Source organism: Poecilia latipinna, unplaced genomic scaffold (genome assembly GCF_001443285.1).
Source record: "Poecilia latipinna isolate Pla-1442-1.1 unplaced genomic scaffold, P_latipinna-1.0 Scaffold1742, whole genome shotgun sequence".
In the NCBI taxonomy this organism is placed as follows: domain Eukaryota; kingdom Metazoa; phylum Chordata; class Actinopteri; order Cyprinodontiformes; family Poeciliidae; genus Poecilia; species Poecilia latipinna.
In genome coordinates, this window is record NW_015114358.1 from 1 (window position 1) to 27,645 (window position 27,645).

The following is a 27,645-nucleotide window of genomic DNA, read 5'->3' on the forward strand; positions in this document are numbered from 1 at the left end:
AGCTCATAGGGCATAATCTCACCATAAACAGGAATGTGTAGATAGCTGCAGTTTTAGATTTGTTTTTTGTGGTTCATCATTTATTTATTTATTTTTTTCCTCTCTCTTCTCCTCTTAAATCCTTGCAGAATGTGTGCTTCATCTTCCCTCAGTTCCTGTATCAGTTCTTCTGTGGCTTCTCGCAGCAGGTAGGTACTTTATACTGTACAGGAAAAAGCTTTTTCCCATTGTAAGATTCTGTTGAAGCTTATTCACAATTTATCAACAGCACTACAGTTTTAAAAACAAATTTTACTTGTGAATGAAATAAAAACCCTGGAAATTGGGAACTAGTAACTAGAGAGCTGTAAAAAGTGTTTTTCCCCTTAAAGATTCCTTCTGTTTATAAGACGAAAGTTAACGTCACACAGCAGCGCATTGGTTATGGAAGTAATAATGGATGGCGTCGTCTTTATCAGTTGATTTCAATTTTATTCAGCAGTGGGAATCAACAGTATCGTCATAAGATGATAAAAACACACAGGAAGCTAATAAAAAGAAACACAACTAATAGAAACGTCCTTTTGTGGAACGCAGACTGTAACTTCTGTATAGAAGTATTTTGGATGTGTAGTCAGCCAGGATTGGAAGGATTGTGATATAACCATAAAAATGTAAAAAATAAATAAATCATAAAACCATTTAAGTAAATTAAGCGTTTCTCCTATTTGGTTGCTTCTCGTGGTAGAAGTGTTCACCTCTGGTTTAATCAAGTCCACTTGTAGCTGTAGTTGTCAGGCCTCTGAGGGAATGTCCTCGAGAGGCAGCTGAAGCTGAGGGTCGTCAAACCCAGGTAGCCGTCCCTGCTAGTAGAGATGAAACTGGAGGAAGGAAGGGGAATCATATCCTTCCCCAGAGCTATTGTGTAAGAGAGCAAGGTGTGAAAACACATCCTGTCTGTGGAGTTGGAGCTATTTGAAAAGGAAAAGATTACATAATAAAGGTGCAGACTCCAGAGTTTTCCTTTTGTTTTCCTTCTTGTGTGAGTTTCATGGTTATAAATGCATAGAAATCAGCTGGCATTGTTTAACAGGAACACTCTTTTAGTTCCTGCCTCTAAAGCATCTCTGTCCCTTTGCAGCCTCTGTACGACACGGCGTATTTAACGCTGTACAACATCAGCTTCACCTCCCTCCCCATCCTCCTGTACAGCCTGGTCGAGCAGCACGTGACCATCGACACGCTGAAGAGGGAGCCCTCTCTGTACAGGTGACGACGTTTGATTTTGTGCGACGCCGCGCCTCGCGTCCCGTTTACCTTTATTAACACGTTTTCCCTCCGTGCGTCTCAGGGACATCGCGAAGAACTCCCTCCTCCGTTGGCCCGTCTTCCTGTACTGGACGTGCCTGGGTGTGTTCGACGCGGTCATCTTCTTCTTCGGTGCCTACTTCCTGTTCGACAACACCACCTTCACCAGCAACGGCCAGGTGAGCTTCTCTGCGTCGCCAAAGGCAGTGAGGAGAAACGGCAGACATGACATGCGCATCAGAGGCATCAGTCATGGGAGGATAACTGTGGAGTCTCCATGAACGCTCACTCATCTTCACCGGACGCTTTTAGGTGCAGCGACTTGACGTTGTAGTCGTGTTTTGTCTCTATATGGCTCAGCACCAGTAAAGTTTCTGTCGCCGGAACATCGGATCTCCATTCATATCGAACAACACAAGAGCATCTTTCTCTGTATTGTTAATTTGTATCATGTCAACTGTTTTTGATTGCCTTCGGTCCTGTTTTTTTTGTTTTGTTTTGTTTTGTTTTTTTGTTTTTTTAAGTTTAAACATCCTGAAATTCATTTTACCCTTTGTCCTGATTCATTTCTCTTTTCTTCCCCCTCCCTTTTTCTCTGCTTCCTCGCTCTTTATTTTGCTCCTCTCCTCCTCCTCCTTCTCTTCTTCTTCTTCTCCTTCTCCTTCTCCTTCTTCAGCTTATGACCACCAACACACAGATGGTAAGCCTGTCTCCCTCCCCTGTCAGCTCTCTCTGTCTTCCATGCCCCTTTTCAGTTCCTGTCGTCTTGTTTATGCTTTCAGTTCATCCTCACTCCACCTAATCCATGCAACTCCCATTTGGATGTGTAGATTCCTAGCGCTTTCGTTCCCCCTCTAAATTTCTGCAACGCTCTGAATCCCGCATAGTACCTAATCTTAACCACTCTGCTGACATGGTAGAAATCCTAGAAGCTTCTCCACATTATCCCTGTCTTGTGCTGTGTGGCAGGGAATTTAATATTCGCTGCTGATTTAGATCCAACATCTGTTTGTTTCCTTTTCTGTCTGCCGTGTTTGTTTTTGTGTGTACTTGTGTGTCTGTGTACTTTTATTAATATTACGCTATCTGCCCGTTTAAAATAATTCTGGATAGGCTTTTTTTGGTGCCAACAGCCAGCTTTAGTTGTTATATAAGCCGTCCTCTTTGCCTCGATTTCCCCGTTTCCCCGCTCTCCTCCCCTCTCTTATAGTCCCATCCCATCTGTTAACTCCTGGTGTCTGCCTAAACCTTGCTAGGATTTCAGCAAGTAGCAACATGTGAATGCTGTGAAATAAATTGGAAATGTTTATTTTATTTTTTACCAAAATCCTATCCTAATAATAATTAACATCTTTTTGAATGAACACTCTTTTCCACAGTTAATAATAAAACATGAGATTGTCCTACACTTTCTTTCTTGTGCTCACTTGTGCTGTCTACAGTCATTGTCTTGGTAATTATTTTACTGTTAGCCTGGCCGCTAACTGTTGTCTTCATCTTTTTCTTCCAGATGTTCGGAAACTGGACGTTTGGGACTCTCATCTTTACTGTCCTGGTTTTCACCGTGACCCTCAAGGTGTGTGAGTGAGCAAAACGAAACGAGAAAAATCCTGTCTTCTTCCTGTTAGAAGTTCTCCAAAACATGAACTATAAAGGGAACAATAAAGGTTTAGGAATTAGCCAGAGGAGTTTTATTCTTTAGCTCTAGATTCATATTTACAAGATCAATAATTACATAACAGGTTCTTGCCAGCTGCAGAACTGCTAAATTTGAACTGCAGACGGTAGAGAGGGAGTAGGTGGAGGTTATGAGGGGCCTTAGGACATAACAGTATATAAAAACAGGTGTTGCAGTCAAAAGCCTTTTATGTCATCCCAAGGAAAACAAAAATACTTGGTAAGGGTATAATTGAACAACCTCTGTAAGCTGCTGTAAATGATCAAAAATTATTCATGAACAAATGGCCAAATAACACTTGTTACCTATTTTAGTGAGAGAAAGTTTTAACGGCTCACAGCAGCAGGTAGCAGGAGCTTTTCTGAGTATTTTTTAAACTACAAATATTCTCTATTGAGTTTTATATGCATTTTGTCGTCTAGGCGACAAAATGCCTAGGGTTAGGCTTCGTGATCTGGGGCTCGCTGCTTTTCTACGTCATTTTCTCTCTTCTCTGGGGCGGCATCGTTTGGTAAATCGTAAAGTTTAAGACTTTAAGCTTAAACTTCCAGAGTAAAACCAGACAAAACATCACTTTGACTACAACGGGCAGTGGTCTCGACCCGATAGTTGACCAATACATATAACGCATCACACTGGTTCTATCTGTTTGGGTTAGGGCTACTAGTAAGACCACTTTAAAATACTACAAGGAAATGATTTAAAATCGTAAATTTACTGACGAGTTTCTCCTGTACCGACTGATTCGCTGTTTCCACTGCTTCTTCTCTCTACGGTCCAGCTTGCCTTGGACACGTGTCACTGGACTTGGATCAACCACTTCGTAATCTGGGGCTCGCTGCTTTTCTACGTCATTTTCTCTCTTCTCTGGGGCGGCATCATTTGGTAAGGCCTCCACGCAGCCACAATCCACGCGGTCTTTGCCAGACTGATTCCGTTTGGGAATAAATGTCCGTCTTCCCTGCTGCTTGCTCAGGCCCTTCCTGAACTACCAGAGGATGTACTACGTGTTTATGCAGATGTTGTCCAGTGGCCCAGCGTGGCTCAGCATCATCCTCCTCATTACCGTCAGCCTGCTGCCGGATGTCATCAAGAAAGTCCTCTGCAGGGCTATTTGTCCAACAGCTACTGAGCGAGCACAGGTACGAAAAAGATTCTTAAAAATAGATTTGAAGTTTTACCTCTGCTGATGTTACACAGTGCGACTAACACTTTACTAAACCAATTCAACACATGGAGTTTCTTTCCAACTTGAGTTGCTTATTTAGCAAGTAGAAATTGTTTAAATCCTACTTTATACCAGTCAGTAATGTTACAACGTCATAGCAGAAGCTGTAAATCTCCTCCTCTTTACTAATAATCCAGGAAGACTGTTGATGTGTTTCATAGCTTTGAGCACCAGCTGGATTTACTCTGACTTCCTCTTCCCAGTAGTTTAGCTTTACCCTCCTTTTGAAGCAAGTTTTACCATGAGATGGAAGGGGGGAAAAAAAACGAGTGAAAGGTCTGACTGATTTCTTCCTGCTGTGCTCTTTTTCTTCTTCCTCCCCTTCTCACTTCACTTTATGGATCCCCCGTCATCCGTATCGACACGTTCCCTGTTGCTCCTTTCACTTCTCCTTCAACCCCTTCTGCATTTTTCCTCTCTCCTGCCATCCCTTCTTCTCACCTTTTTCGTCGTCCCTTCTTTTTTCCCCTCTTCTCCGTGTGGTTGCGACACGCTGCACTGTCCCGCTCTTTCATGGTGACCACAGTCCACCCGCCCGTGCCTTACTGTGGAGCCGTCCACCATCTTCATGCTTTCTCAGTCCTCCAGCAGAATGAGTTTCTGATTGGCCCAGAGAGAGACGAGAGAGAGAGAGAGAGGAGCAGGAAGAGGAGGTGACTTTCTTTTAAGCCCTCATTTGATTGTGCATGCTGGCATGGTCCAGTGTCAAACTGCTTGTCTCTACACCATGCTAATCAGCCACTGATGACAACACAACTTCTGAGGTTTAGCCCGATTCCTGTCGTTTCTCTTCTAAGTGCTTTTTTTTTTTTTTTTTGTTCCATCATATCATGTTTCAGAAATCTGTGATGCATTGACTAAATTGCCAAAATTGGTAAGATATTATCAATTCAGATTTTCACAACCTGCATTTTTGGACTTGCGATCTGTTTTGTTCTTATTTTTAACAATATTCTGATGAGGTTTTCAAATGCCTAGCAAGTACAGAACTTGGTTTTATCCTAACCCATGTTGATAAGCTTTACTAATTTCTCTATTACTTAAAAGACAAAAATCCAAATTTTAAAACAGAAAAACAGCCAAGCCTACAGACAGTTTTGTTTTTTGAATTAGCAGTGGAGAAACTGCATGTAATTCAAGCTCATTCAAAAATTGCCAGCTTTTTGACCGCCTGACCACTGTAGGTCAGGATTTTAAACTGGACCGTCGATGCTAACCAAAATAAGTGAATCAAGAATGTACAAAAATGTTTAGATGTATAAAGCTGGAAGAAACAAACTGCAAAACACTTTGTGCTGTCTTTGCAGCAAAAGGTGGTTCTACAAAGTATTGAAATGCGGCTCGGGGTCACTTTTGAAAACCATTCATGATTTCTTACTGGCCTTTCATGATTATGTGTTCATCACATGAAATCCCATCAAAAAATCCCGACAGGATATAGGAAAGTTCACAAGTTACGAACATTGTTTCGAGGCACCATAAGACTCCTGAACTCTGTTGATTCTTATTATGTAATTATTTTTAATGAAATTGCAAATGACGACTTCTTCTAAGTCAAAGAGGAGAGGGACTGTCCAAACAGTGTAGACTTCCACAAGCAGCTTATATAAAGTAAAGAAGGTGTCAGCTGTTGCCAGCATCAAATTTATTGTCGCTTTTAGCAACTGATTTGAGATACTACCTTGTTCAGCGAGTCATGCTATTTCAATTACCGGTTATTTAAATGGAAATCTGACTTTTGAAAATATCTACTAAGACTGTGTGAAAATGTAAGGAGGATTCTCTACATTTTAGTGTTTTTATTTTTTTTTTATAGATTTAAATTCACTTTCAAGCTGGTAATCTACTTCTTTGTTCTGAACACTCCCTGGTGTGATCATTGTTGTGTCTAATATGCGGCTGTCAAGTCTGATGATGGTTAAATAAGGCATGGGAAGCTTCTGCAAGTTAGGAGCAGAAAATGACTCAGAATTTGGTCTTCTCGTGTGCTTTTGTGGAAATATTCTCGCTCTAAAATGGTGGAATAATAAACAAGGAGTTGAGTCAGGACGTATTTTAGGTCTGACTGAGATAAAAGCCTAAAATTCCTATATTTAGTACATGAGATTGGAGCAGATTGTGTTATCAACCTTCATTTAACGTTATCTACAGAAGGTAGCGATAGCGGGGTGCCAGGAAATCTGTGTGACTCCTGGCCCATCTGGTGGCAAAGTAGGCAGCGAGAAGGAGCCGTTTGATGGAGAGAGAGAGTGTGGACATAAAGATGCTGGACCTATGACTATCTGAAATCTCAAAGCTTGTGGGCTAAGACCTCCATGGCGAAAGCACAAAGCATGGCTGCTGCTTCTGTTTTAATAGAGGCGGTGGGTTAGGTCAGTTTGTATGTGTTCCTCAAGAAATGTCCTTTTCTCAAACTCACTATCCGGGAATGATAACCCCACAATTAAGTCTGCTGTGCCAGTTCCACAGCTAATCAGACTCCCACTGCTAGCGTGCTGAAAATGAGCCGGGTCTGGGTTGCAGCCAAATGAGGAATTCCACCTTTCCTCCATTTTTATTGAGCCTGAGCCACTTAACCCCCCGGGGTTCATTCATTTTGTGTTCCTTCTTTGTCCCTTGCTTTTTTTTTTTTTTTTTTTTTTATTTTTTCCGCAAATTCATTTGTAAATAAAATGCGTCATCTAAATTCTTTGGACACAAAACAGTCTCTTGTAAACATTGCTGTAAAAATATTATGCCCGTCACCAGCGGTCACTGGGCGAGAGCGAGGCGTACACCTCTGTCAAAAAATATGAACTTCTTTCAATTCAGCGGGTGTAAATTTCAGTTCTTACAACACATAAGATATTTAAATTTTTTTATATATATTTTAACACCTTATATTCTAGTTTTAGTGATTAAAGTCTTCTCTTCTCTTCTTTTTTCTGTTCTAGAAAAAAACACTAAATTAAAAACTAATTTCCATCCTATGTTTGCAAATTGGAATCTGAACAGATATTACCAGAACCTGAGAGTGTTAAAAAACTTGCTGGAATCTTGATTCTGATCAGTTTTTATTGTAGTGCAAAGTCATAGAAACAACAAATTTCAAGCTCTTACGTGTAAAGTTTAAGATTTACTGTGCATATGCAAACATCTCCACCTAGTGGAAACAAGAAAAATTTAAATTTTGATAAGGTTTCAACACAGAAGAATAAAAAAATTAAAACAGAAACCAAATTACAATGGTAGTCCAAAAATGAAGAACAACAAAATTAGAAAAATTAGATGAGTTAAACTATGAACTGTTTGTATGGCCATATACATATGTATTAGTGATTATAATCAAAAGTATCATTGTTACCATCAATATCTTTAAATCTCTTTGTTAATCCCTGGATACTGCACACCTTCATTCAGCCTTCCTGTTATCTGTTGCAGTCCATGTTAGGTCAACTCTCTCCTTCGTCAGCTCGATGAAACTAAAGACGAAGGACTAAAAACAGCTAAATTACACATTATTGAAGGAGTTAAATGGCTTGCGCCTCGCCAGCAGATTGATTGAGCTGCTGACATACCTATGTAAAAAAAAAAAAAAAAAGTTTGCTTTCTAAAATGTTTATAACAGCTACGTGCTTCCTCCGGATTTGTTTTAAACTCCTTACTGATATTGAAAAACTTTGAGTCGCCTTTCTGCAGTAACATCTTCCCTACTGAAGGGTGTTGTAGTTGTGTTTGTTGAATTACTGGTAGCGCTTAGGAATGGTGGATTTGAGCACTAGTAAGATTCAAGGCGTGATCTGTAGGTTTAGCTTTGAAATGGAAGATATTTTGGAGATTCAGACAAATTTTACTGGTTTCGATGCAACATCAAGGTGATATTTTACTGCTATCTCAACAAATCCAACACAAAAAACACGTTTTGCGTGTTTTTATATTTATTTATTTATTTTTTATAAAAATATTTTTGGTAATCTCCTGACATCTAGTGTTACAGACCAGGACTGCAAGTGTAAATTTATTATTATTCATATTGGGAATATTCTGAGGTCATTACTACTCAGTAGAAATGTCCGTTCAGACATTACTGGATTTTGTCATCCAATCTGTTCGTGTTAATTTCCCCCCAAAGATCCATCACCAGCTGATGGATAAATTACAGTTCCCCCGTAATCAAAAGAAAGAAATTATTAAAACCTCAAAACAAAACTCTTATTCCTGTCATTGTAGGCTCATTTTCTGTTCGCGTCTCCACATTTGGTCGGCTGTTGTGCATGTTTTCATTCTTCTCAGGTTCAGTCCTGATTTGTCTCCTGACGACACTTCCCTCGTCTCTGTAGGTCAGCGAGAAGCTGCTGTCCGGCAGCGCGGCCGAGCTGACCCCTCTGTCCTTTCGTCGATCCTACAAAGGCAGGAGCACAGACTCCACCCTCCTCCACCTCGGTGCTGCAGAAACGCTGTCCCTCCGCAGCTCCAGTCCTCTTCCGCAGAAACTCCTGGCTCACCTGGCGGAGGGAGGGGGGTCCGACCTGACCTGTCTCAGCCCATATATGCTTCGTCTGTCAGGGGCGGGGTTTGCCTACTACGCTCCTGGACCGGAGACGCCTGTGTGAAAACAAAAAAAACAACAGAAACATCACAAGATGTCGTTAAGCTCTCCATTGCAAGAGTCAAGAATTTATTGAGCATCCCTCGAAATCATGGACTCTCCATGTTCATCATGTGCATTTTCTGGGGTCCACCTGAGTGGACCACCGTTGTCTTTGCAGTGCCCGGACTCTTTCTGTCAAAGTTTCCTGTCAGGCTCCCAATCAGAACAGTTGGAGAACTCAAAGGGAGCCTTGAGCAACTGTTCTTTTTTTTTTTTTAGTTTTTTTGGTTTTTTTGTGAACTCATCCCCATTTTTACTTGCATTATTGCTCTTCCTTCACTTTCATGTCATTTTCTATTTTATTTTGTAAATGTTTGTTTTAAAAAGAAAATGTGTTGTTCATGGACACTCTGTGGTCTGGCCAAGTAAGGGGATAGCAGTCTTGCTCAGCCCTTTAGGTATGCGTGTGTGCATGTGCTCTATAAGTACGCATGTAATTGCTTGTTTTTTTGTATGTTTGTACGTGACACACACCTTTACACCTTTGCCTTACAGGTACGCAGCAGAAGTGGGAGCTAAAGGAGCAAAGCGTGAAAAGGAATTGGTGTTTTACAAAGCCTTACACAGACACACACACATGTTCATTAGTTTTACGGTGCCTTACAAAACTATTCATACCTCCTGGGCTTTTTCGCGTTTTGTCTTGTTGCAACCACGAACTTTAGTTTTGGAGGGGTTCGTGTGACTAAGCAACTCAAAGTAGGAAATTAACTTACCAACACATTGCCAAGGAGAAGAGAATTAATCAGAAAAGCATCAAAGAGGACCATGATGACTCTGGAGGAGCTGCAGAGCTCAGGAGTAAGAATCTGTTAAATGGAAAACTGAAGAGGCCACTGCTGGACTCGGAAGAGGTCCAAACTTTAACCGTTTGGCCTGCATGCATAAATGTGTGTGTGTGTGTGTGTGTGTGTGTGTGTGTGTGTGTGGTGAAACAATAATCCTGAACACACCATTGTGGTGTGAAATACTTTTCTTCAACTTGGCGAGGGAAGCCGATCAGTGTTTATGGAAAAGTGAGTGAAACTGAACAAAATGGTGATCCTGGAAAAGAAACGGTTTGAAGTTATTATATACATGGAGTTTAGACAATCCACCTCGACATACAGCCAAAGGTAAAGTGTAATTGTTTAAATCAAAGCAGATTTATGTGTTATAATGACCGAGTCAAAGTCCAGCTATAGATACTTAAAATCTGTGGCAAGATTTGTATGTACAACGATGCTCTTGATCCAATCTGAGTTGTTATGCAAAGATGCTGAAAGCTGACTTGTAGCTGTTGTTACCGAAAAGGTGAACTCCGAACACATATCCACGCCATACTTTTATTACATTTATTTATTAAAAACCATGTATAAGTTCTCTTCCCCTTATTCGCCGCTTTGTGTTGGTCTGCTGCATGAAATTCCAACAAAACACACTGAAGTCTGCAGTTGCATTCTGACGGAGTACGAAAAAGTTTAAGGGTTATGAATGTTTTTGAAAGGCACTGCAAAGGGGAGATGAAGCAGCTCAAGAGGAAAGTGCAGTATTTTAGCCACCCTGCCTTAATTCATGGACACCATTTTCAGTCGGTCAAATAAAACGCATTCATGAAAGTACAAGGATATTCACAGGGATTCCATGTCTGTTACAGCGTCTGTTATCCCCCTCCGTCTTCTTTCTGCCCTCCTAATTGTGTCGATCTTTGTCTCATTTTTCTGTCAGCGTAGCATGTTGAATTGTCTCTGCATGCTGTACTACTCTTCTGTATATCACGGCTTGTTGCAGACATGATCATCACAAAACATATCGAGTTATTTTGTGCTTTCTGATCAGTGAGCATGCCCTCTGCTGCCACCGTGTGGCCGCTTGAGGTAATAGCCTGGAAACGGCGGGGTACTGATTTATGAATGTTGCTATCCCTCACTGTTGCAATGTGCTTTGTGTATTTGCTGCCATGATATGTGTCATGAAAACGCTAACGTCAGAATGCTAATATTAGGTAGGTGTGTTACTAGGGGTCGTCTCTGTGTTGCATTAACTCCTACGTTTTTGTTTTTTTCTTTTCTGTAATGCTCTATAAAACTATTGATGTCAGTGTTATATGTATGGATGTAAATGACAAAGATTTTGCCATATATATATATATATATATATATATATATATATATATATATAGTCTAAAGAAGGTAGATAGTTTGTCGGGAATAGGTGTGAGACTTGAAAAGGCGACGTCACAATCAAAATCAATGAGAATGTCGAACTGATTTGTCCATCATGTCCTGTATCTGAAGATTGTAGCTCATAATGGATGAACCACTTTTCCGCATTTCTGAAAGCATTTCCGAAGACCTCTTTGTCCAAAGCCTATCTAGTCCGCTAACATAGAAATGTACTGACTCTGGAAGTCTTGAATGTGACATTCTGAAGCATTTTTTATATGTTTATACAGTTTATTTTCATACACATCGCCATCTGCCAACTTGTATAGATTTGATAACAGGTGTTCAGTATTTTTCTACTGGGGCACAGATGATTTATTACATTAATGGAAAGTTTAGGTTCACCCTCTCAGTTTTCAACCCAAAACCTCCATAAGAGCCACCGTGGGTCAAACCTTAACGTTTTTGTGGTGGTCACTGTGTTGTTGCCATACTTTCTACATACTGTGCACCAGCCCTAATAATACAGCAATGCTGTAAAGGTTATTTATTTTTTAATATTTGAGTCTTCTGATTTTCATCTCGTCATTCTTGTGTTTGTCCAGTGCTCATATTTTCTTCAATAGTTTTGTATCTCAGAGAGAAGACTATATTTTAACTGTTAGAGTGCGTGTTGACATTTGTAACCAAAGTGAGAGTAAAATTTAAATTATATGGTTTTGTTAGAGTTACCTATAGTCCGACACACTGCACTTTGTTTCACAACAGATCAGTTTTACCCTTAAAGAAACAAGCAAGCTCTATGGCCTGTCAACTGGAGTTTGTAGTTCACACTTCCTCACGTTATTTTTCTAAGATTGTATGGGGTGAGAATTGACAAAAAAAAGAAAAAAAAAAAGAAGTGACCTAATGACCTGACTAGGAATGAACTGTCTGTAGGTGCCAGCCTCTGTCTCAGCGGGTTTATCACACCAGCCTTCTATTGCAGATCAGAATGTCAAACTGCTTTTTCTAAGTCCATCAGCACAACAGCAGGTGCTCATCCAGTCACTCCTGAGCTTGGTAAAGGTCTGAAACATCGACTGCTCTGCTCCGAGGAGCACACTTCATATCATAGTACCTTTAGTATGCCACTGTTTGTATTACTAAACAGTTTTTGACAAATTACTTGTTTTTTTTTTTTTTTGGGATAAAGATTTTAAAAGTTCACATGTTGACTTTTTGCCAGCCTGTCTGTAGCAAATGAGGACAAAGCACTGTATTGTCATTCTGCTTGTAATAAAGAATGAAAGAGAAATGAATGGCCTTCTTACAGGTTTTTTTTTTCTGTTCTTACGATGATGTGTAATTCCATCTCTGTCCAGCAGGAGATCTACATTACCCATTTCTAGTTTCTGTTTCCAACTGACATGACGCAAGCTCCGCCTTCATACGGAAGTAGATCAAACCTCCTACAAACAATCTGATAATGGCAGAGGTGGTGAAACTTAATGCCTTGTGTATGCATTTAAATGGTATGAATTAGATCAGTGTTTTTCAACCACTGTTCCGCGGCACACTAGTGTGCCGTGAGGGATCGTCAGGGGTGCCGTGGAAATTATTCAATTTCACCTATGGTACCGTATTTTCCGGACTATAAGCTGCTACTTTTTTCCTAAACTTTGAACCATGCGGATTGTAGCCCGGTGCGGCTTTTCTGTGTATTTTTCTTCAACCACCAGGGGGCTCTTTAGCAGGAAGTGAATCATTAGAAGTCAAAATTGTGAATCAAAGAAGAACGCGTTGATTTTCATTTAAAACAACCACATGCTAGCAGCAGGCACGACGGAGAAACGTTTTCAAACTCATATGATGCACCTTTTAAGTTGAGGGCTGTCGATCTGCCACTACAGGAGGGAAATAAAGCCGCTGCACTTAAGCTTGGTGTGAACAAAACCATGGTTAGTAGTGGATAGCGGAGTAATCATGTAATTTTCTTACCACTAGATGGCAGTAGGTACAAAGTATTTTACATTAAAACAAGAGAATTAGTGATACATGAATGTTACAGGTAGCGGTGAGAGCATCGTACCTAGTAAGACTGTGACGACAGTGATGGAAAAGACAGTGAAGCTCAGCAGTAGCTGGAAAGAACATGGGTCCATTTCCCACAACATAACTGTGTGAAGTGAGCTTCTCAAGCCTGGTTACTATAAAAACTGAAACCAGAGAGACTGAGAGCTGTTGAGGAAGAGCTTTGTCTTTCTTCAATTTCTGCCAGGAAATCAGCTGTTTTCATCCAAACATGCACATGTTTCACACTAGATGGGTAAAATATACAGATATTGACATTTTGTACATGCAAATCTTCATATTGTAACAGTGAAATCTTTTCCAAATATTATTGCTTCTTTCAGAATAAGAATTATTTTCTGTATTCCAGCTATAAGAATGCTTGTGGATTAGTTTGTAAAACACTGAAGTTTTCTACAACTTCTTTAAATTTAAGTGTTGTGGCCCTGTTCAGGTGTATTTTTGAAGTGGACATGTTACGTGCATTTTGAAATAAAAAATGTAAAATGTGATAAAAATACATTTTTGTGTTTATTAGATTCCTATTCAAGACACTTTGATAAGAATGACTTTATATGTAATATAGACAGTCACAGAGTATCTTTGTTTACATTTTTGGTTGGTGGTGTGCCTCGTGATTTTTTTCAATTAAAACAATGTACCTTGGCTCAAAAAAGGTTGAAAAACACTGAATTAGATAATCAAGAACCACACTCCATACCAGTAGGAGGCGGTAATGCTACTAAAAGTTTGGTTTTTTGTTGTTTTTTACTTGACTTTTAGTAGCAATCAAAAGCAACAAGAAGAAGAAGAACTCCATGCATTGCCCAAGACAAGAGTCGTTCATCAGGTCTGTAAGGTTATTTGCGGGAAACAACGGATAAATCAGCGTTAAAGCCCAAGTCTTTCTCAGCTACAGGAAGAATGAGGGGCACAAACTCTGTGGATGTGAGTGTGAAAGTTGTGAAGGACACATTTTGTACATGCAAAAGCAGGTGAGTAATGAGATAAATAATAAAAGCTTATAGAAATCTACCTTCAGGAAAATGCCTAAAAATAAACATTTGTATAAAAAGGTGCTTAATGGCGACACTGATGGAGGTTCAGCTCCTCCTGATAGGGGGCTGTACTTCAGGACAAATGGTGACCAGCGATTGGTCAGTTACTGAAGTTACGCCTCAGTTGTTTCTATTACTAATCTGTTTTTAATTTCTGAGAACTTAAATGGTAAAAGGGACGTCGTGTATTTCTTATCATTGTCAAAATATGTCCATTATTGACAATAGTATAAACAATTGAATTTAGCCACAAAAATGTTAGCTTCAACATTAGATAGCTAAAATGCTAACATGAAGAAGACTGCAGGGGTCAGATGAATAAACTTCCTTCTTGACATCGATTATAAATTTACTTTGAGTTAGACCACTTGATATGTTTTGTTGTTTGTTTTAACAGATGGCCTAATATTTTTGCTCAAGCCCCCTCTGATACATGGAAGGAGTCATGATGGATTCTGTGATGGCAAGTTGGCCGGTTCTGCTGAAGCAAGTCATTCCCAAATTACTTACTGCTCTATGCTGCAAGTGTCGGGGTAAGATTATTATGGAATTTTCTGATTGGAAAGGCTCAATAGTAAGAGAGTGCTGTAGATCTTTTGAAGACATTTTATGGTTTGCAAGAGAAATTTCCTCTTGCAAATTTCTCTTGCACAATCACGTCAGTCAAACAAACAAAACCAAAAACACACAAATCCTAATTGTTAGAAAGGAAGTGAGGGATGATGCATCACATCTGAAATATCAACTCATCCACCATTTTTCTACAGCCCAGAAGCGTTGGCGTGATGTAATTGCAGCCGTCCCAGAGCTCGGTGTTCATGGCTATGTGTGAAACTGGTTGCTGATTTAAGCTGCTTGTCTTCTTCCATGCAAATACTACAGTAGGTGTAACTGCAAGTCAGTGGAGTATCAAGAAGACAGTGATGCTTCCATGTGCTGTGCAGGCATTGCGTAAGTCTGTCAAGTTGTGTTTCTTAAGAGATACCCATGTAAGTAAACATCAGTTTACATCATCCGTAGCTCCGTAACCCCAGTTTAATTCAGTGGGGATACCATTGGTCATCACCTGATGGCAATGCAGCATATCTGAAGCTGCATGGCCTGTAATATTTCTGTTCAGATCATGACGCAGCTGTTATACCTTTCCCTCTCACATGATGTCGCTGTTGCATTAGCTGCTTGAACCTGCAGTGCTGGCCATTCACTTCCCCTCCCCCTCCCCGATCTGTCTGCCTGGGTCCTCACAGGTTTGCACCATCATGTGTGCTGGGGCTGAAACATGCATGTGTGATTGAGGCTGTCTGCTGCTACGAGTTCTCCCCGTCTTCACCGCAGCCCCCCCTCTGCTTCGCATCCCTCCACGGACGACTCGTCGTCATTCCCGGGGCTGTCACAGCAGCTTCAGCATCCGTCCACCCTCCATTTAAGCAGCGTCTTCTCCATCCGCGAAAGCATCCATTTTTTACACTCACCATCCATCTGAACTCTCCTTCCCCCCCGTCTCTGAATTTGCAAACCGAAATAGAAAGCAGCCACGCTGCCACATCCTCAGTGACTCTTCCACGCTGCATCTCCCCCTCTCTTCCCTTCTGCTTGCCTGGGCTCATCACCGTAGAGTCTTGACTTCCCATCATCTTCACCATCATCCACTCTCTAAAGCTGCCAAGCTGTCTCTTCTTCCCAGGAAAGTGTATTTTGGCTGGACAGCTGGGTTGCCACTGTCCCTCTGGAAGATGCTTCTGTGGATGAAGACAGAGGAAATGGCTCTTGGGGAGCTGCTGGAGAGACTAAGGAGCGTCACCCAAACCATAGGTGGGTAACGACGACAGTTCAGAGCCTGTATGATGCCATTTTTACTGCTTAGCATTGCGCCTATTTCTGTAACTCTGGAATTCTATGTAATTATATGCATGCAAGCAGTGTAATTTGCTTCTTTTTGATGTTGCTCTCTCAAAATAGAGAGATCTTTTACCAGCTCCTTTTTCTTCTTTGCTAGCAGTTCATTCCCTGGGAAAATGAGCTCTTCATCCTCATTTTGAGTGTGACAGAGTTATTAGACCAGAGTGTCAGCTGTTCATGTTGAACGTTTCATCTTTACATCGTTTCATTGATACTGTATCTGACTTTTTGTTAAACACTGCAGAGAGCGATGAGGAAAGCCATGCCCACCCTCCCTGACCTCTGCATCTCTGGAAATCAAGTGCTATTCAATTCAAAAGTAGTTTATTAATCCCAGATTCATTTATTTATTCACTCTTCCAGTGGGGCGTTCGTTTATCCACCTTTTTTTTTTTATCATCCATTTGTCCAGCCATCTGTTTTGCAGGTCCCATATTCAAAGCCAGATCACTGTAAAGTAATCCACCAAAATTTGCTTTTGTTTTCTTTATTGCACAGTTTCTTCACAACCATTTAGGATTCTTTGTGAACTTAAATTCTTTCCACATATCCAGTATCACTGCATATGTTTATTAAGTTCCTTTTTCAAAAAACGAAAGCCATGAACATGTTTTTTTTTATAAGTCTGTCTGCTGTCTCGTCTGATCCATTTATAGAAATCTGCCTTAATCCACCCAGTATAAGCACACCATTCCCTCTCACTAGTACGAACGCACTTACATTTTCAGCCAGAGAAAATTCACATGAATTGTGAAACGCTATTTTGAAACGTGTGACTTTAAAGTCTAAAACACCTTGCAAACCCCTGAAGGGTTTGCAAGGTTTTAGTCCATCCGTTCCTTTCCAAAGTACCAAAGATGGTGAAATCATGGCAGTGAGTGGGTGGACTTGAGGAAGGAGGAAAAATATGGCAATCTATGTCATATTTTATTTTCTGTATTTTCAGTGATAAATATACAGAAATATCTTCCTTTACAGCATTTCTTATGTTACATTTCTCTTCCACCAAAAAATAAACAAAAGCTAGATAATATTGACATGTTTCATTTTGTTTACACTGATAGGCATTGAATTAGGGGCACCAAATCTACCAGCTCTCTTCTAACGGTTCCCTAAAGAAAATGTGACATGGATGTGGTGTGGCAGGAGGATGAGAGCGGTAATCAGCTTAGAGAGGAGAGCCTGACACTGACTGCAGAAGACAAAGAGGAAGGGAGAGTGATGAAGAGAGATTCACAAGAAGAAGAAGAAAAAATACTGTTACTGGAACGATTTTGTTTTTCTCAGACATGTAATGTGGAGATGCATTTTGTTTGGAGAAAAAAGGGAGAGCCAAACTGAATCTATTTATTTCCCAGAGAAACTGTATCCACCGCGTAGTTGCCTGTTTCCGCTTGTGGTTTCTGGCACAGTTGCCTGTTTTGTTAGATGAGAATATATTCGATATTTGCAAACTCAGACAAATGGGGCGATCACATTGCTTCCCAACCTGCAACTGACTTGAGATCGAATCATTTTTAAATTAGTTGAAATCGTCTGACACGCCCAGTTTATATTTGATTCATCTCATATGAAGCTTTGGGGGGAACAGTCAAAGTTTTTTGTTTTATTTGAAGCTTAGGTCATAAATATGGCTGCTGGCCTACACCCCTGACCTGATTTTTAAACACCTTGGCAACAATAAATGTCTAAGTTTACGTTTTCTACCTTCAGTAGCAGCGTCTACACTGAAAAGTGCAACGACTTAGTAGCGCTTTGTGTGGCGTTTTCACACAAAGTATTGGGTTTTTACATTTTCAGCCCGTGGCTCTCTGATTCTAGTCGTCAATTACTTTCTCTCTGCATCTCTAGTTTTATATCACAGCTGAAACTGCTCCATCAACAAGGATGGTGCCCAAAGTGGGCTGGGTGAATTTCATTGTAACTATTTTGCAGCCATGGACACAGACAGCTTTTCAAGTGGACAGTAGACCCACTTCGAGTGTGTTTGAAGGGCAACGTCTAGTTGAATTTGTAACATTTGCAGCATAAATATGTTCATCTACACTGAGTTACTTACACTTAGGGTCGTTTTGTGCTTTCAGTTGTAAATAGCATATGTTACATGGCCTTATTCGGCTGATACTCTATCATTAAATGAGCTTATGCGTCTTTATTTGTGTGCTTAGACATATTTCACTTGTGATGATAGAACAGGAAAGTTGGGTAGATTGTTGAGACTCAGAAAGTTTCTCAGCTTAGCTTCACGCTGCCCAGCTGTCTCTCGGGTAAAAATCGAGTTCTCAGCCATTTTTTTAAAATTGTTTTTCAGATTCTTCTCTTTGGTATTTTCTGAACAGGAAGGTCAGTGAGGAAGTTTATAGATCAGACGTGAGTGTCGCTCTGTTTTCGGTACCATACTGTGTGGTTCTGTTTCCTATTTTTGTTGGAGGTCAGCTGAGCTGCGCGATCATCCTCTAAAGGCGGAGCAGGTGCAGAGCCAGATGGATCCAGCAGGCTGCTTTTAGTCCGCAGCTTGTTGGTCAATACCTCAAAGACAAGAGGAGCAGTAACATATCACATATTTTATAAGGAAGACCAAAGATGTTAGCTTTTTGGGGTGCATTAAGGTACATTTGGTGTTGGAACTGTTGAAATGGGCAGTTGTTAGAGGGGGTCTCAAGTATTCATGGGTTCTAGCTTGTTTAGGGTGACTGTGGTCTCTAACACCCACAAATACCAGGGGTCTACTGTATCCATTAAAACACTAAAGTATTTTGCACAGCCTGAAGTAGGATATGACTTGTAGAAGTTGGTTTGCCAGAGGTGACTGCAGAGTCACTGGGGATGTGACTGACACAAAATCACAAATAGCATTTATTAGCTACAGGGACACTAAGTTGGGTTTAGTCCAGGATTTAAACATGCCTGCATCACGGTCATGAGCCAATACATGCGATTGGATTTGAAAAAATGTAAATTATATCAAAATGATTACCACCACCAGATGTGCCGATGTAATATTGGCTACTTTAAAAGTTGTACTAGGTGCACGTTTACTTTTCTTACCTGTTGCTAACATTTAAATGTTGAGATGCCAGCATTTATATTGAAGAAGAGTTGGGTGGACATTGAAGTAGGTGTGCACTGTGAAGAAAAACATGCAGGATGGGCTGTAGATGACATATCTGTTAAAACAGCGCTGATGTTTGTGTGCAGTTGCCTCATCAGCATGCGAGAGTGCTCCTCTTTACTAAGCCTGTAAACACTGAGCTGCCTTTTACTTGCCAGCTTTAACTACCAAGCAGGGCCAAACACTGACACAAACACATAAACGTAAAAGCTTCCCGAAAAGCGTCCTCTGAGCTGAAGGAGCAATACCCCTGTGTGTTTGCTCTTTGACTCCAGTTACTCACAATATATTGACTCTGAAAGATGAAAACGTACAGTATAAAGTTTTCAGACTGTTTTGGTAGGTTGTTTTTTTTTCACACAGCGGGTTTCCAGTCCTTTACGTGATCCTGTTGTTCATCAGGCGTTGGATGTGTGAAAGAATTTACAATTGAAAAGCAGATTAGTTGAGGAGCGGAGGAGTATAATTAGCCTGAGAAGCAGAAGGGGATTTGCCTTCCACCGGCTGCCCTCTGCTTCTGTTGCACTCGACCTTCCTTCCCTCTTGTCTTACTTGCCGCTGCGGCAAGTAAGTCACTCAGTGGTTGCATTTGCGTGGAGGTTTGAGTGTCAGTGTGTGTGAGTGTGCCCTCCTGTTCTCACCTCCAGAGTGAACCATTTTGGTTTCAGAGGTTGTGCAGACAGTGACTCAGCTCTTTCTAATTCTGCCGGCTTTGCACAGCGCCGTTTCCTCGAGTCCCCAATGTGGCACTGCAGCGGACGCTGGGCTGGCGTTGTACCCAGTGCAGAGATGATGACCTCGCTGAATCCATACAAGATCCTTTGGTTGTGATCCTGACTAACTTGGCACCAAAATAGTCAGGTCTCTGTCCATGTCCGGATTTGGGCAGTGTGTTTTGGAGTCTGTTATAGAGTGTGCAGCTGAGAGGTCTCCTTGGATGCCAGTTTCTGTTTGAGCGTGAAGTCCAGCGGCCTGCTGTCATGTCCCTGCCTGAGTTTCTCCGGGAGGGTGGAGAGGCATCCTGCCGGCTCATGAACCGCCTTAGTCATCTGATCCAGAACTTGGACATCTCAGGACTGGGTTCTTCTTTCCCATTCAACCCTGCCAGTCGCAAGAACTCCTGGAGGGACTGGGATGGTAAGAGGAGGAAAACCTCTCTTGTTTGAGCATGTTTGTGTTAAAATCCTATCTGTCCACGGCTGCAACTCTGCAGTGCTGCAGATTTGTAGGCAAAGCATGGACGCAGACAGTCTGTGTGTCTGTCGTGCATAACATATTCATCTGGCCAACAGTTCTGCAGGGCAACATGCCCGGAGCCCCACAAAGTGTTTCCTGTGGGCTTCCCTTGTTCCCCACTGGGTCTGTTTTGTGTCTTTGTGCGTATCACATTTTGTGTGCGTAAGAGTGCATGACTGTGCAGCTTAAATAGCCTCCTCATTTTCTAGCTCACCGATCTCTGCAGCTGCACTGACATTTTTCCGTAGGAGAAAAGGACTTCTCAGCAAATGCGGCATTTGCAGCATGCAGCACCTTGCCGGCAGAAGGGCTGCTGCAATGGAAAAGGACCTGGAGGCTTCGGATTGGCATCCTGTTAGGTCGTTTCCACTTTGAGACATTGTTTTTTTTTGGGACTATTTATTTAAAGTAGGTCAAGTGCACAGCGGTAAAAAGAATGGTAAGGAAAACCAGGAAAAGTTCATCTGATTCAGAGAGAGGGATACCAATGGTACCACTTAAGTCAAGTGAGTTGATGATATCTGTTCTTTTATAGACATTCTTGCATTTGAGAGCTTTTTATTTCTTATAGGTTGCAGCATTTCGAGGCTAAAGCTTATATTCTTTAAATACCTTCAGCTGTTTTCTCATTTTTCCCCAAAGATTGCTCTCGGACATTTTGCCTTGTTCTGTTTCTGGATACATGTTTATGTTGTAAGCTACAATTATAGTTTATACATATAGATTTTACAAGCCTAACTAATTTTGGAGCATCGACTCGACGTAACGGCATGTCCTTCATAAGTAGTGTGTTTGTGCTGGAACTGCATGGTTTCCTGTGAAGGTTTTTATTTCCTTTCAGCTCTGGAAAAGTCATTATCCTTACTGAAAACACAAGAAGAATTTGAAAGGCAAATCACTATTTCTTATGCCTCTATAGACTGTGCAGCTTTTTTTAATACCTTATATTCTGAACGTTGTGAGATAACAGATTTATTAAGGTCTTTGTTTTTGTTTTTTGTTTTTTTGTTTTTTAATGATTACACGAGTTTGAATTTAGTGTGAATTTTCTCTAATCCACACAGGCTCAATTTATACACATACATACAGCACAGTCAAGTTTTCAACTTTTTATTTGAGGTGAAGTTGAAGGAGGTCTTCCTCGTTCATTTTTCCACTCACTTTGTACGTTACAACTGTGCTGCGGACCGTGACACGGGTTGATGCTCCCACCACAGAGCTTGAAGTGGTGTTCTTCTTCTGCTGGAAGAAGTTGGAAGTTCCTGGTTTGTTCTGACACATCTTGAACATTTTGCATTTATTTTAGGGTGAGAGTTCGGCTAAGGTGGTTCAAGCTGTTGGCTGGTTCCCCAGGACAATGTTACGTCCATTAATGCACATGCAACGACTGTGCTCACAATCTCTTTATCCTTATTTCTGTCATTCATACGTGATCGTAACCAGCAGGCTTTTGGCAGTCGTCATCCTCTTATGATCTCAGTTGACCAGCTTGGCTGTATGCTACAGACAATGGTCCCAAACACACATCAAAAGTAGTTCTAAATGGCTAATGCTAGACTCTCTGAATAGCATATCCAAACCACTGAACTGAATCCTGTTGGAAACCATTGGCCTGTACATAAAAGATACGTCTGTAAAAGGAAACCAACCATTTTAGATGAACTCTACCGATTCTGTCATCCAGATTTAAGGTAGATTTGAACACTTCAAAGAGTACGTGGTAGAATAATGTCGGGTCGGTTGGCGTGCTTTTTTGTCTGTCGGCCATATTGGATTTAACAAAATTATTTCTTGCATTTGCAGCTTATGGCCATCAAATAGTTGATGGTGTATTTTATGATGCGTTAGTGTCCACTTTAGTGGTCTGTGTGCATTTATAACATAAAAATCCACAAGAAGCACAAGAAAATGGCTTTTAGACAGCTGTCCACTGTAGTGACCACTAAGCATGAAAGGGCATTAAAGCCATACTTTTGACCTGGTATATATTAGAGCCTCCAGGGACTATAGAAAAATGATCAATTATAATTGTGCAACCCGGCCTTTCAATGCTCTTGAAGTTTTGTGTTAAATAATTCTTCCAACCTGAAAAATATCACTTCAAATAAATAATTAAAAGCCCCAAATTTCAATAATATAATGCATATGCCACTGTCTGACTAGAACTGCTTGCTGTATATACTGTACATACAGTATATTTCAAAACTCACGAGAATTTCAGATTGAGTAAAACAAAGTCTGTTGAGGTAAAAGAGGGTTGTGTCAGATCACTTGATCCATGAATGCTCCTCTGTTTGTTTTTATCAAAAGCAAACCCAGTCTAGTCACATGTTCAGATACGTGACATATGCCTCATTGTTCCCCTGAGCACTTTGTAAATATTTGCTCCTTCACTCTCTCCAGTGGAGTTTTCATGTTATAATGTGTGATTTTAAAAAAAGAAACGCATCGTGTGGGTGGATGAATTTATAGCTCGTATTGTACCTCAGAGACCGGCCGACTGCTTCCTCGTTCATACTCGTGGTTGTTTTAAAAGATTGACCCTCAGTGGTTTTAAACCACCGCTGCAGACTGACCTCAGCTCTTTATACAGTGATCTGTATGTCCACAATTTAATTAATGTGCCTTAATTGGTCTTCTATTTTTATCAGAAAATTTTTAAAACCACCTTAGCCGAACTCTCACCCTAAAATAAATGCAAAATGTTCAAGAAACGGAAGCAAAAGAAATAGTCTAGCATAGATTTGCGCGATGTTTCAACTCGGTATAAAAGTTGATGTATTTGCGCCTCTTGTTTGTTTTAAGTTTGTTAGACACTGCTCTCTAAGGCTTATAAAGCCACGGTTTTGACACTGATAGCCTCCTGTACGCCACTGTTGGCAAAGCAAACACTCATGTAAATTATCCTGCCATCCCTACACCACCTTTAAAAAAAAAACTATGCAAATTCAAGCTTACATAACAAACTCCCACAAGAGAAACATAACTTTCTCTCACATTTTAGCACCACTGACTGACTGACTTAAAGTAGATAATGACGGGGTTGAAAGACTGATATTAGCCTCCATTACCTTGCTTTGATTGAAATCTGTCTTTTCTGGGGTTTTGTTGAAATTGAATCTTAATTGCCACATTCTGTCAAGAAACGGTGTCTTTCTTTAAACGAAGTCTCCTCAGAATCGGCTCTTTCAGTGAGTTTGTAAGAACGGGATCATTTGAGTGGAGTAAACGAGAATAGAAGCGTTCAGTTGACAGGCCGTGAATGGTTAAATGGGGTTGCGGGCAGCGTTTGAAAGGGCTGGGCAGAATGGGAGCTTTGTACCTCTGGTGCACATTTCCAGAGATAAGCCAGTCGGCTATCCCAGGTTCGGCTGCCCTACGTAAATGAGCACCGAGAGCTACAGTGTTTATAACATGTTTTAGCATGACTTTCCTGCTAGCCGCGGATGTATTTTACGAGTCAGACTCGGGTTTGACAGCAGGTCGGATGCATTGTTCTTTTAGGTGATAGAGGAAACGGGTTGGGTTATCACTGAGGGCTGGGTAGAGCACTACACTGTAGCTTTTGTATGCAGGGGAGGTAACCCGAGGTTGAAAAAGGAAGTCCTTTCAGTGAGTGATGTCTGCAGGCAGTGGAGCACCTGCACAGGCTGCATGCACTTTTTTGGGGAAAGGTGGAGTCAGCATGGGAGTGAAGCTGTTCGTGTGACACTCCTACACAGCTTCATGGAGCAAATGTCGCAGAAGAGTCGCGAGGCTGGAGTAGACTACATAACAGATGGCAAACTCAAGCTTCCTCATGGAGGAGGACGTGGACCTCGGGTTAGACTCTGGGTTTAGCACGAAGGCCAACTCTGAGCTGACTCTGGCAGAACGTATGATTGTAGATTCAGATGAATGCCTAGAAAAGCAAGTCTTGGATTTGTTTGTGACTGCAGGATGGACAGAGTTTCTGTCTACTGGTAAGGAGCAGAGAGAGGGGAGTCCAGGAGGAGACGGAAAGAGACGAGCGGACGAAGAGGAGATCCGGGCTGATAGAGATTTAGTGGAGAGCGGAGAGAATGAAGGAATGATGGAAGAAAAGACAGATAATCGGACTGAGGAAGAGATGGATGAAGATCTGTATACACGTTTGGATCCTAAAGACCAGTGTGGATGTCGTCATGTTCGGATTTCTCTTGAAGAGGTGGAGAGATTCTACAAATTTTCCTGTCGTTGCCACTGGCTCTGTGGTAGGTGCTGCACAGCTGTTGTGAATGGGACTCAAAAGCATTTTAATTGTGATTTAGATCTAGAGATGCACCAATCAGACATTTGCTAAAGGTTTGACCCACTGATATGCTGGATTCAGCTTCTTGTTAAAAGCTCCAACAGACAGCAGTAGAAGAGTAGTTTTAGCTTCACTTTTATCTTGCTGTTGTGTGTGTGATCAATATTAATTTACATTGCGTCAATGAAAATGGTCATTGTAAAACGGCATTATATTCATATTTAAAAATGAAAGCAAACTAGATCGTTGAAATCAGAAAGTGGCTTTAGTATCTTATATGAGTATTTTCTGTGGTTTGTGCTCTTAACATTACAAAAAAACTTCATGTATTCTTAGAGAATGTAAATTCTCACTTTAACTCTAGGACTTCTTCCAAAATTTCCAAATCAAACATGTTCCATGACACACATAAGCTGAAAACTCAAAAGGATTCAAACACAGCACTTTTACTCTTCTGAGCCTTCCTGTTTTCTGTTGGAAGTCTTGCTCTCTCTCACTCTTTCCTAAATAAACCAAAGACATTCCCTGACATGAATAAAATAGGCTTCTTTTTAAATACCTTTTGACATTTGTGTGTTTAATCCGACTAAATATTTGAAAACTTCACTGAAACTAAAACTGAAAACGGCTAACGCCGAGCCTTGTTTTTCTTTACATGAACTTTTGCGTTCAGTGATCTGATAAAGATCAGGTATCAGTCAGACCAGGTCAAGATCAAAAGTATCCAAACTCTGTTGCCAGCCAGTTTTTTTCAAAGCATCTCTTATTTATTCATCCTACAGGTTGAATAAAGATTCAGCTACGAAAATTGAGAGTTGAATACAGTCGGTGTATATTTAAAAAATGTTTTCCGGTTCTGCAAACATTTTTTCCCCACCATGACAGTTTGATAAGGAAAACTGCAGCTGCTCTGTGCTGCATCACTGTTTTTGTGTGTAAGACGCCGAGGCGGATTTATTCTTGCTATGAATGAAGACACACCTTGGAACTGGTTTGGATCTTAGTTTGTTTCAGATTGTTTCTTCTTTTGCTCTGTTTCGAAAACTTTGTGTGGTCTCACACTTTAATTATTTGATCATTTACCAGATGAGCTCTGATAATCATCACCATCACCTTAGACGCCAAACGTTTTGGTGTCATCTGAGCCGTCTCACCCTTTGTGTTCCTTCATATTGCATGACCTGTCACGACTCTGCAGACACCACTTCGCTTTATCTGTGCCTCTCCTCTTCTTCACGGCCACTGCTGTAATCCTACTTATTGCTATTTGTTGCATCTCCCCCATTTTTCTGATAACATACACCTTGAAAAACCGAGCCACTGATTGTGTGGAAACTCACTCTAAAAGGCTGAGTCATGTATAAGAAAACATGCAACTTTTAGCAATATTTTTTAAATGTTACTGTAGCTGTATTTTGTGTTTTTTTGTTACAGAAGCTTGATGGTGTTTTTCATTTCTAAAATAGAGGACCAACATTTCAGTTCCGCCTTCTGGTCGTGTTTAATCTCTGTCAGTAGTGGCAGGCGGTCCAGGTGTTGCCACTGTGACCCACTAACGTTTGACTCGACAGCCATAAATGTGAGCCCGAGCAGACACTAATCCCAAACCCTGAGCCTTATTAAGAACATTAACGCTTGAATCGGCAGCTGAGCTGTGAGTTTGCGTGTGTGTGTGTGTGTGTGTGTGTGTGTGTTTGTGGTCGGGGTTGGGGGTCGGAAAGGAATTCTTTTGTCACTAAAGACCAGAAAAGTTTTCCTTAGTTGCAGAAAGTTACCATTTTTATAAGGTGTTGGGCATTATTCTTATCTCAATAGTGGGAAGACCTCTGAAAAACACACAAGAGTTTACCATGCTTCTATCTGATTTGACAGATTTGTGATATTGTTTTATATTTAAATTTAATTGAGGACATTTGGATGGTTTCAAACAGACTTTGTTAGTTTTCTTAGAACAAAAACAGCAATAAATGATAGATATTTTTCCTGTGTGTGGAATAGAAAGACAGACTTCATTAAAATTTCTGAATCCGCACATCTCCTCTAAAGATTGTATTTGAAGTCCTCTAACAAATATAGTCATTTCATCATATTTTTAGAGCTGTAGGAAAAACAGAGCCGTTGTTCTGTAATCTCCACAATATCCAGACAGCTCTTTATCCTCAGTTGTGCTGTCCACATTGTGACGCTCATTATCCACAAATGAAGAAAACCTGGAACAGCGGGGAACATTTCCTGGAGGGAGCAGCCTACCAAAACTAATCCAAGAGTTCAACGACGGCCAGGAGATTAGGAAAGGTCACGGGATCTACATCTAAACCTCTCCAGGCCTCACTTGCCTTTAGTTTTCACGATTCAACAACAACAACAACAAAAAAAACAAGATTGAGCCAAAATGACATCCATGGGAGAGTCCCTGGAGGAAACTGATGACTTACCACTAAGAATAGAAAGACCTAAAAACATCGTGGTGATCCCCAACTCACTTTTTTGAAAATATTTTATGTTCAATAAAAGAACATCATATTTGGCAGTAAAACATGGCGGTGGCAGTGTGATGGTCTGGGTTTGCTTTGCTGACTCAGTTTGTGATCATTAAAACGGTTGTACAAAGATAAATGGGGCAGAAGTCCTCCACACCAGTTATCACAGTCGCTTCACGGCAGATGTTGCTATCAGATATAGTTATTGGGTTTTGTCCTTTTATACAGGACTAAATTTGTTTGGACATCTTTTTCCCTTAATAAATAGATTCTTTGTTTGACTTTTTGCATTTACTTAGGTTAACTTAGTCCGATACTTGTTTAATTACCCAAGCAGACACTTTTTCACAGCACTTCATTTTTTCCACTATATCCATCAATAAATACTGCTCCAATAGATTTGTTTGTAATCTTAGTTATTCGAAGAACTCCCGAGCTTCATAGTGTTGCTTTTCTTTGCTGGACTAAGTTTGGATGTTCAGTTCTCTCTCTCTCTTTTTTTTTTTTTTTTTTTTTTGGGTTTTTTTTTTTTCTCTTTCGTGGTTCCCCTCCCGTACCGCCCCTTTTTTTT

The 27,645-nt window shown here is 40.7% G+C and overlaps 2 protein-coding genes across 13 annotated transcripts in view; both read left to right on the forward strand.

The window, feature by feature from the left end:
- Positions 1-57: 57 nt before the first annotated feature.
- On the forward strand, positions 58-12,264 carry LOC106964966 (probable phospholipid-transporting ATPase IH; the record flags this gene model as incomplete). The annotated part of the gene is made up of 8 exons (XM_015060789.1): positions 58-188; positions 1,121-1,248; positions 1,331-1,466; positions 1,964-1,987; positions 2,798-2,863; positions 3,747-3,850; positions 3,942-4,107; positions 8,513-12,264. Coding segments are annotated over 8 exons (1,028 nt in total), but the record flags the coding sequence as incomplete, so codon positions are not given.
- Positions 12,265-15,183: 2,919 nt separating this feature from the next.
- The window catches only part of LOC106964959 (guanine nucleotide exchange factor DBS-like), a 44,740-nt gene continuing 32,278 nt past the window's right edge, over positions 15,184-27,645 (forward strand). Inside the window, exon 1 of one of the 12 annotated variants that reach the window (XM_015060772.1) lies at positions 15,184-15,889. In XM_015060772.1, the coding sequence (XP_014916258.1) occupies positions 15,811-15,889 (79 nt within the window). In that variant the 5' untranslated portion in view covers positions 15,184-15,810. Of the gene's footprint in view, positions 15,890-19,677; positions 20,226-20,539; positions 20,831-24,013; positions 24,557-27,645 lie in introns of those variants that run through there. The other 11 variants (XM_015060771.1, XM_015060770.1, XM_015060773.1 and 8 more) reach the window with 11 other exon arrangements.